This window comes from Hetaerina americana, unplaced genomic scaffold, assembly GCF_022747635.1.
Source record: "Hetaerina americana unplaced genomic scaffold, ioHetAmer1.1.p SCAF_39, whole genome shotgun sequence".
Taxonomy (NCBI): Eukaryota; Metazoa; Arthropoda; class Insecta; order Odonata; family Calopterygidae; genus Hetaerina; species Hetaerina americana.
In genome coordinates, this window is record NW_027286974.1 from 1,087,978 (window position 1) to 1,098,479 (window position 10,502).

A 10,502-nucleotide genomic window follows, 5' to 3' on the forward strand; every position below is an offset into this window, starting at 1 on the left:
CAAGACAACTGAACTTACTTTGGCATCTATTAAATCCTCTATCGTATTTTTCAAATTTATTTTGAATTTAGTATTCTAAACCGAAAACATTGACCAACAGACCGCGACTGTTGATCAATGATACGCCGAATGATTTACTGGACAATCTAACGCCAGAGAAATAATGCAATTTGTCAAAATGTATTGAACGTGTATTGAATGTTATTAACACAGCCGAAAGAATTAAGTAAACAACGTTATAGCAGGGCATTTGCATTTCGTTTTTCTTTTGTTACACTCAATTGAGTTGTGATGCTATGGATTGAATTGGAAATAAATGATCTTAATCCGATCCTAATCTTTGGGGCTATTTCAATGTAATCTACTAATTAGGTAAATTAAAAAATCTACCCTTTAATACATGTTTATTATGCGATGAAGTATGATAGGCATTCTTTAATATAAAGTGGAAAACGAAAAAACTAATTACTTGGTGAATGTTCTGTTCATTCTTTCGACAGATCTGGGAAATATTTTAAACACATAATTTAAACAGCTAGGAAAATATTCTTTTGAACTTACTTTAACGTCTATTAAATCCTCTATTTTCTTTTCCAGCATGAAGTGTAAATTACTCTTCTCGCTGAAACATCGATAAAAACTTCACGACTGTGTGGCGGCGCAAGGAGAGCAGACGGAACGCACGGCGGAATTTATTTGTTCCGAGTTCCGGAAAGTACCACCAGGGGGACACGGCGTCGGTACGACGGAGAAAGGTGGACGTCGGGCGAGAGAGTCAGTCTGCCGCGAATTAAGAAGCAAGCTGTACGATCGCCATCTGTAAATCCGTTTCGATAATAAACCCGTTGAGTTTAACGCTCGAGTGTAATTTTTTCTAACGTCCACTAGCGTAGAAGGATACCCCTTCATTGGTGACCCCGACGTGATCACGCGTGAGCTAAGGTTTGCATTTTTTTTTTCGTTCTGTGACTTGAAGCGCCACGTGGCGCAAAATGCCGCCTTCAAGCAACGGGTCGGAGGAGTCAATCGTAAACAGAGTGACGATGCGAGTTCCACCTTTTTGGCCAGAAAAGCCGGCTCTATGGTTTTCGCAGCTGGAAGTTCAGTTCTCGCTAGCGGGAATAACGAGTGAGGCGACGAAGTATTCCCACGTGGTCGCCCAGTTAGACAATCGCCACGCGCTGGAAGTGGAGGACATTATTGTGAATCCCCCCAGGGCAGACCCATACCAGAAGATCAAGGAGGAATTAATCCAACGACTCTCCGTCTCACAGGCGCAGAAAATACGGCAACTCCTTGAGCACGAGGAGTTGGGGGACCGGAAGCCATCGCAGTTCTTGCGCCATCTACGGATGTTGGCTGGCGTTGCCGTGCCAGACGACTTTCTGAAGACGCTGTGGATGAATCGCTTGCCATCCCACACACAGTCCATCCTGGCCTCACAAGACTCGCTGGAACTGGAAAGCTTGTCGAAACTAGCCGACAAGGTGCACGAGGTGCCGCGCCCCCCGCAAGTCGCCAGTGTCACGCCGCATTCCGAAGTGGAGGAACTTCGAAGTCAGATAGCGGCCCTTACACAACAGGTAGCCGCGTTGACTGCTTCTTGTCCAGATTTTCGCGGACGGAAACGTTCCAAAAGCCGACAGCGGCGTGCCCGCAGCCCTTCCGCGCCTCCAGATGCAAGGTGGTGCTGGTATCATGTTACTTTTGGTGCTCGCGCGACTAAGTGCCGTTCCCCGTGCGCCTATAAGTCGGAAAACCACGAGGGCAGGGCGTAATTGCGGCCGACGCCCGCTGGCCCCAGCCTCGCCGCCTGTATGTTGTGGACTCGGTGACGAAGACAGAATTCCTGGTCGACACCGGTTCCGATCTTTGCGTTTACCCGCGTACGCTGGTGAAGGGACGACAGCCACTTTCTACCTACCAGCTATTTGCCGCGAACGGGACGGTGATAAAGACCTACGGGTGGATAGACTTAGCCTTGAATTTAGGCCTAAAGCGGGACTTCCGTTGGCGCTTCGTCGTGGCGGATGTCGATAGGCCCATCATTGGCGTGGACTTTCTGTCCTTTTACAGCCTTTTAGTGGACGTCCGCCGGCAGCGAATAACGGATGGGATAACGTCGTTGGGCACGGGCGGTCGCATTGTGCCGTGTTCGGTCCCGCAGGTGAAGACTGTAATCGAATCATCTCGATTCCATGAGATTCTGACCGAATTCTCAGAGATCACTCGCCCAGCTGGCACACCGAGGGAGCCCCGGCACGCGACCATGCATCACATCAAGGTGACGTCCGGACCCCCCGTCGCCTGCAAGCCCCGGCGACTAGCACCAGATAAGCTCGCCATCGCCAAGAAGGAGTTCGACGAGATGCTACGCAGCGGTACGGTCCGACGGTCGGACAGTTGTTGGGCCTCGGCTCTGCATCTGGTGCCCAAGAAGGATGGCGAGTGGCGTCCCTGCGGGGATTATCGCGGTCTCAACGCGCGGACCATTCCCGACCGATACCCGGTGCCTCATATCGCCGATTTTGCGCACAATCTGGCCGGTAAGACTGTATTTTCGCGTATTGACCTCGTACGCGCGTACCATCAAATACCTGTGTGCCCCGACGACATTTCAAAAACGGCAATCATCACGCCATTCGGACTCTTTGAATTCCCGTGCATGCCGTTCGGCCTGAGAAATGCAGCCCAAACATTTCAAAGGTTCATCGATGAGGTGTTAAGGGGTTTGGACCACTCGTACGCCTATTTAGACGACATTTTAGTCGCCTCGATGGACGTTGAGGAGCACGAGCGCCATCTACGTGAGCTATTTGCGCGTTTGCGGGAGTACGGAGTGCTTGTAAATCCCGCCAAATGTGTGCTAGGTAGGACGGAAGTGTCCTTCTTAGGCTACTGTGTCAGTGCATCCGGGGTTAAGCCGACGACGGCGAAAATAGATGCGATTAAGTGCTTTCCTGTCCCGGAAACTGTGAAAAAACTGCGCCAATTCTTGGGCATGATTAACTTTTATAGACGGCTCATTCCAAAGGCTGCGGCAATCCAACTGCCACTTAACGATGTCCTAAGGGGGGGAGTAAAAGGGAATGAACCTGTGCGGCGGAATAACGACTTGGATCGTGCGTTCAATGAATGCAAAGACGCCCTCGCGCAAGCGACGTTTCTCGCGCACCCAGACGTCTCTCTGCCCTTAGGCCTTTTTACGGACGCGTCGGACGCCTCGTTGGGCGGAGTTTTGCAGCAGAGTACGAGCAACGGTTGGCAGCCACTCGGTTTCTTTACCCGTAGACTCACTTCCACGCAGCAAAAGTACAGCCCGTACGACAGGGAACTGCTTGCCGTGTATGAATCTGTTAAATATTTTCGGCATATGCTCGAGGGTCGTGAATTTTCAATTTTTACTGACCATAAACCCCTGATTTATGCCTTCGCCCAAAAACCAGAAAAGTGTTCCCCGCGTCAGTTTCGGCATCTAAATTACATTGCCCAGTTCTCCAGCGACATCCGTCATCTTTCAGGCAGCGAAAACGTAGTCGCGGACGCCCTTTCAAGGGTAGAAGCTGTGAGTGGTGCCATCGATTACAGCGCCCTCGCACGTTCTCAGGCGGAAGACGACCAGCTCAAACAGCCCAACGATTCCCTCCGGTTGAAAATGATGCGCATTCCAGAGTGTGAATTTCAGTTATATTGTGACGTGTCGACACCATCAGTCCGCCCTTATGTAACTGAACCCTTCCGGAAGCCAGTCTTTGACTCGCTGCATTGCTTGTCACACCCAGGAATACGGGCTTCCACCAAGTTGGTCGCAGAACGGTTTGTGTGGCCCTCGATGCGCAAGGATTGCCGTGCATGGACACGCGCATGTATTCCCTGCCAGCGAGCGAAGATTCATCGCCACACAGTGTCCCCTGTGGGAGGCTTTGCGCCGCCCACCCAGCGTTTTGAACATGTTCATATCGACATTGTAGGCCCCTTGCCAGTTTCCGCGGGATATCGGTATTGCCTGACGTGTGTCGATCGTTTTTCAAGATGGCCAGAGGCGTTCCCGGTTAGGGACGCAACAGCTGACACGGTCGCCAAGGGATTCTTTCGGAATTGGGTGGCTCGCTTCGGCACTCCACTCCGGATTACGACGGACCAAGGCCGACAGTTTGAATCACATCTGTTCCAGCAGTTGGCGGGGCTCACCGGTTCGAGGCACCTGAGAACCACGGCTTATCACCCCGCAGCAAATGGCATGGTGGAGAGGTTCCACCGCCAACTGAAGGCAGCCATAATGTGCCACCAGTCGGATGGTTGGCCGGACGTCCTGCCAGTAGTGCTGCTCGGTATACGAGCCGCCTGGAAAGCAGACATTGGGGCGTCGCCGGCGGAGATGGTTTATGGTCAACCACTCCGTCTACCAGGAGAGTTTTTCGTCCCTAGCGAGCGGCCGGCGGACGACGACCTTAATTTCGCCGCGCAGCTACGGCAACATTTCTCCACCATACGACCAGTTCCTGCGTCACGCCACGGCAAGAAGTCTGTCTTCTTGCATCAAGACCTGTCGTCCTCATCCCACGTTTTCGTGAGAAACGACGCGACAAAGGTTAATCTTCAGCCACCGTACGAGGGTCCCTTCCCGGTCATCCGAAGAGAGCCAAAATTTTTCGTGGTCAACGTCCGAGGTAGTGAGAAAACAATTTCAATCGACCGCATAAAACCTGCCTACACTCTTGAGGAGAACGACGGGACGAGCAGCGCAGCACCCGCATCTCTTCGGGACAAAACACACCCAAGAACCACCACTGCTGCACCTGCCGAAGAGCCGAGAGAGACCCGCTTTGGGAGGAGGGTCCATTTCCCAAAGCACCTGGAAGATTTTGTACCATAGAATCTCACTTCTTTTCGCTAATCCTTCCTTTTTCATTCTTTAGTGGCCTAAAGTCTACAGAGGGGGTGATGTGGCGGCGCAAGGAGAGCAGACGGAACGCACGGCGGAATTTATTTGTTCCGAGTTCCGGAAAGTACCACCAGGGGGACACGGCGTCGGTACGACGGAGAAAGGTGGACGTCGGGCGAGAGAGTCAGTCTGCCGCGAATGAAGAAGCAAGCTGTACGATCGCCATCTGTAAATCCGTTTCGATAATAAACCCGTTGAGTTTAACGCTCGAGTGTAATTTTTTCTAACGTCCACTAGCGTAGAAGGATACCCCTTCAACTGTTTAAACACCATCTGCAGAGTTAAAATACGGCTTTAGCGGATATTCTGATTGTTTTCAAGTCTACAGAAGAATTGAACTAAAAACCAACTATAGAAGTACATGGCCGTTTTTCACACATTACTTCACGCAGCATTTAAAGTTTTAAATATTGCAATAACATATAAAATACGTAGCTCGTCTGCTGCCCACTTGCATTTCGTTCTTCATTTGTTAGGAAGTTGTTTGAATGCAAAAGGAATGCGCTGGTGTAAAAAGAGAGGATCTTATTCCAGATCACACATATGAAAACCTTTCTCGCGATTACTCAGATTTCATTCAATGCGGAGTCTTGGAAAATCGGAATCCGCCTTTCCTAAGATATTTTTGATCTTTTGTAGTATCAATGAAATCATAGAATTGGCAAATAAATAAATGAATGAAAACATTGCTGTTCCGTTCTTTCATTTCAAGATCCGTGTCAAAAGGTTTACAATAACCATTGTTTACGAGGCAAACATTCAAGATTAACCAAAAATAAAGGCATCTATCAGCCGTCGTAATTCTAGGGTAGTGAAAGTAAATTATAAGTTCTACTGTACCATTTTTTCACTAGGCTTCTTTAAGAATACTCGTCAAAATAATTATTCGATAGAATTTGATGAACTGCTCTAATAGTTATAAACTAGTAATTGGCCTAGGAAAATCTGGGAGGCAGAGTATCTTAGGGATTATATCATAGAGCCATAATACTATTATTATCTTGAGCTAATGGAAAAGTCTGATCGTTTGAACTACCATAAAAACGAACAACTAGCTTTGATTATACAAATATGGGTGGGAATAGTATCTAAGGGATACATCACAGATAGGAAAGGAAGCTATTCCACATACTGTCCATGTCTGAAACTGCTATCAGGTGCGCATGGGGAAAGAAGAGTCAGTATGAGCAGCTTTAGGAGTATGACTATGGCATGCCGTCTCTTCTATTGTCACCTGTCCTGCTAAATGTATAATAGGCGTTCATTGGAGCCTTATGTATTATGTGTGTGGAGAAAAATGTAGGAGGTTAAGCAGACATAACTGAAAACGGATAAAAATGGGCAAATAAGGGAGGAGTTTGGGGATTGTTTGGGAGAAATCCAAAGGATGGATCATTATTGAATTTTAATGATGCATGAAATCGTTAATTCACTATTCATTCAAAATAAACGGAATTTCATTTTAATATTAACACAGAACTGCCATTAAAACTTTGATTTATAGCAAGTTTTTTCTGGAGTAAACAGGACAAGAAAAATCTAAATATTAATATTGTAGCTTTTGCTAAAAATGTATGACTAGTAATTAACACATGACTTTGGACTTGCCTCTTTATAATAAACGAAAACCCGGATTTAATCATTTCACATTACAAACGTCATTTTTTTTGAAAATTACTGAGCAGAAGAATATCAGCAAATACTTAGGAAAATAACTATCAATTTAAATGGTCTAATTGAAAACAAATAACAGAGCAATTCAAACTTTACTTTTATAATTATTTCAAATCATTTGTCTTTTGTCTAACAGTCGTTGTATGTTTAAAATTCCATGCCATGGTTTTGTTTCAACTTCCGATTTTAAAATTTATTAACTCCAAAAAAATGACGTATTAAGTAATTTGTGCTTGGTTCATTAACACCTTAAAAAGGTAACTTATGCCAGAAATGATTTCATGAATATTTTTTCACTCTGAATAGCGCTTTCTGAAAAATGTTTTATCCGAAAACTCAGCTTATCACAACATCACTTTAAAAGGATTAAACTTGGGGGTAACGCATAAATAATAAATAAGGTTAACTCTAATACTACGGAATTGTAATATTATTTTTAAATTGTCCTTTTTAGGTAACCATATACTATTTTAAACTCTTGCTATTTGAATAGTTTTATTTGTTGATAAGAATGATTACACTCAATTAAGTGAGAGATTAAATAATGCGGAAATTTATTTGAATTTGGTGATCACTTGGAGCCAAAATATAACCAGATCGACTCTACACCTCGCACTTAGTAATCGATTCAGAACGAACGACCCATCGATATGTAGTCGGCCATCTTGGAATCTATTGCTTACGAGTTTTAAATGTTTCCGTTTTTAAGTGCTACGAAGATGTCTCGACAAGAAAGTTTAAAGTGTAGATTATGTCTTGGCCGTGGTGGTCGTTTGACAAATATTTTTAGTGAAAACGACGATGCTGAGCAGTTGGTACGGGAAGCAATAGAAGAGTTATTGGAATTGAAAGTAAGCTATCGATTGCATGTTTACGTTTTCACCATGACGCTTTTATGGTAATTTTACCACAAATTTGTCGGTATTTCCCTGTTTTGGGTCAATAAAAAGCCTTTGCATCACTATGTTAATAATAAGAGTCCTTTTGAGAGAAGATGTGTGGGGTTTATTAGCTTGATAATCTTGTTTTCGTAGGTAGTGGAGGATAGAAGCCATCCGTGGTTTATTTGCTATCAGTGCTTTAAAATACTGACCGATTTCTATATGTTTAAGCAGCAATGCTACGAAAACAATCTTACTTTGGAGAGGCAAACGGAATACAAACAGGAAGAGGGAAATATTTGCCGCGAAAAGGTGAGTTGTCTCCAAGTTATGTTTTTATTTTATAATGTCCGTGGTAACAATATCCGTTACGAATTTAGTCATATTGTTTAATAAACGTGTTTATATTAAATAGATTTCATCCCAAGTGTACAAATGCCTAAATGGGTAATAACCAAATGGCAAATACGAGCATCGACTTAAAAGTTGTGAATATTGTTCGCATTAACGATGTTCGTGAGAAATAATTGAATACTTGATTAATTAGAAGAGCATGTGTGAGAGTACTTAGACTACCTTTTTTTCAAAAATTCGTGAAGATAGTTCATAAAAAAAGGCAATTACGTTTCATAAATTGTAAAAAAAACCAAAAAAGATAATGAATTTACGTATGTACCAATGTGAAATATAATCTCGTGTGAAAATAATATATTGTAGTAATGACTTCTTGTTCAAAAGCCAGTAGAACCCTATTTTCTTGAAGAAATTTCCTCCTCATGAAGAAACTCCAAGAATTATTAAGTAAAATGTGCAATTGTGTAATTTTTAATCAGCGCTATCAACATAATTTGTAATTTGAGTCGGAGTTACATCTATAATTACTTTTTAGCAATTGTGCAGCTTAATTGTATATAGGCATCATAGTTGCGCAAGGATTAAAAATTAATGCAGGTGCCAAAAAGGTGTAAAGTGGACGTTGGAAAATTGATAAATCCTTTTTTTATGTTTTATTTATTCATATTGAATAAAGTATTTTTCCATTGAGATCTTCTCTAATAACTAATGGCATAGTCGGAAACACTTGTTTTTAATTTTTTAAACGTTATTAATATTTTTGTTACAACGTAATTTAAGCTTCTTATTACATTTTATAATAATTTTCCAAAGATAAGAACGTTATCCACCCATGCTAATATATAAGCTGGACATTTTATATTACAAAACAGGCAATTTATGAGGTATATGCTCATAATTGTTTCATCAAATGTGGCATTGGTGCATCAAGGAGAGCTTATATTTTCCCAATTTATCTTGTTTTATAATGAAATTAAATAATTGACTTTTCAATTCAACATACTTTTGTCGACCTTGGCTTGGAAGAGTGGTAGGTTTAGGAGTGGGGAGTGTGAGGGATACAAAATTTCATTGGCAAGGATATCTTTGCAACAGATGCATTTCAAAATCTGCAACTGCTCAAAGCATCAAGCTTTTGACATTTATATGCAAAATAAATAATTTAAGTCAAAGTAATATCAGTGGACACTTTTGATGAGTTTCTTTGCAAAGAGGAATATTAAGCTCTTATTTTTTACACATTTGGTTTTCTTTAATTCTTTCCTTAAATTTTCCATCCTGTAGTTTTTCAGTTCATTTTAGAAACAAATTTATCCAGAGAATGACTAGCATCTTTTCTTATTTATATAAATTATTGGTTTCAATTGTTCAACACTTGTAATTTTGAATGATTCCATAATTTAGAATAATTCTCATTCAGTCCTTGGAGAATGCCTGAGATTTATATTTTCACGTCATATATATCAAATGATAACCAAAAACAATTCATTTTTTAAGATGGTATCTGTTCAAAATTTCTTATACTTAAATGTTGAAATTAGCAAATGTAATGTCTTTCTGTATTTTAGAATTTTTTAGATTATAAATTGGTTTTGCTGTGATACCTAGCCCCACAATACATATATACAAATGATCTTCTTTTGGATGAAAATGAAAATATGTTATGCCATAAGCACAAGATATCAGGACAAAAGCCCTGCTGTTTAATTTCAAATTGCAATAATGTTAATCATTTTTATTCAATTAAAATTTTTGATTTTGCACTCTACTTTAATTTTGATGTTGCTTGTCATATTTTTTTATTATTTTCAACATTTTTAACAATTATGTACAGATCACAATGAAAAGAGAGATGATGGATGTAAGAAAGCCGGAGGATATTGAAATTCCAGCAAGCCAGGATGAAGTGAACCATAATATTCAAATTCAGGAAAGGACTTCTGTTGAGGTATGGGAAAATTAAGAGTAATTAAGAGTATTTCATCCCTAATGTACAAATGCCTGAAGGTCTAATGACCAAATGGCAAATACGGGAAATGACTTAAAAATTGTGAATATTGTATATATAAGATGTGTACGTAGGAAAAAATTGAATAATGATTTGTTTATTAAAGAGCATGCGTAAGAGTACTTAGCCTGGCTTTCTTTGACGTGTTTTATTCTAATTACAATTATGGTGTTTTTCATCATTATATCATAGCATTCTTTTTTATATGCTTTGTATGCATAAATAGTTATGGATACAATTATTTCAAAAGCATTGCCAAAGTAATTTCGCTGTATTTTGGTATGTTTACTTTTCTGTTAGATTCATTAATGTATTCGTTTTTAATAGATGTACTCTAATGTGGAAATATTTCATTTGTGTAAACATTGGGCCAATGGTAGTTTTTCATTTAATCTTGGGTAAACATACAAATTGCCCAGTAAATGACTTGCATTTAATCCTTATATAGTTAAAGTTATAGGGTCATATGTTCAAAACATAAAATTTTGAATGATTCCTGATAAAAGAAGAATTCCTATTTAGTCATTGTGGAACGTCTGAGATTTACATTTTCACTTCATATATGACCAATGATAACCTAACATAAATCATTTTTGTTACACAATATCTTTCCAAAATTCTCGTACCTAAATGGTGAAAC

General features: G+C 41.3%; 1 protein-coding gene across 1 annotated transcript; it reads left to right on the forward strand.

Annotated features, from left to right (window-relative positions):
* The first annotated feature begins 992 nt into the window (after positions 1-992).
* Positions 993-1,778, forward strand: LOC139691675 (uncharacterized). Its single transcript, XM_071589519.1, has one exon. It carries the CDS (start codon positions 993-995, stop codon positions 1,776-1,778), a length of 786 nt encoding a protein of 261 aa, XP_071445620.1.
* The last annotated feature ends 8,724 nt before the right edge of the window (positions 1,779-10,502 follow it).

Bases quoted from the DNA above. Each gene is read 5' to 3' on its own strand.
- LOC139691675 (XM_071589519.1), top strand. From the start codon at position 993: ATGCCGCCTTCAAGCAACGGGTCGGAGGAGTCAATCGTAAACAGAGTG.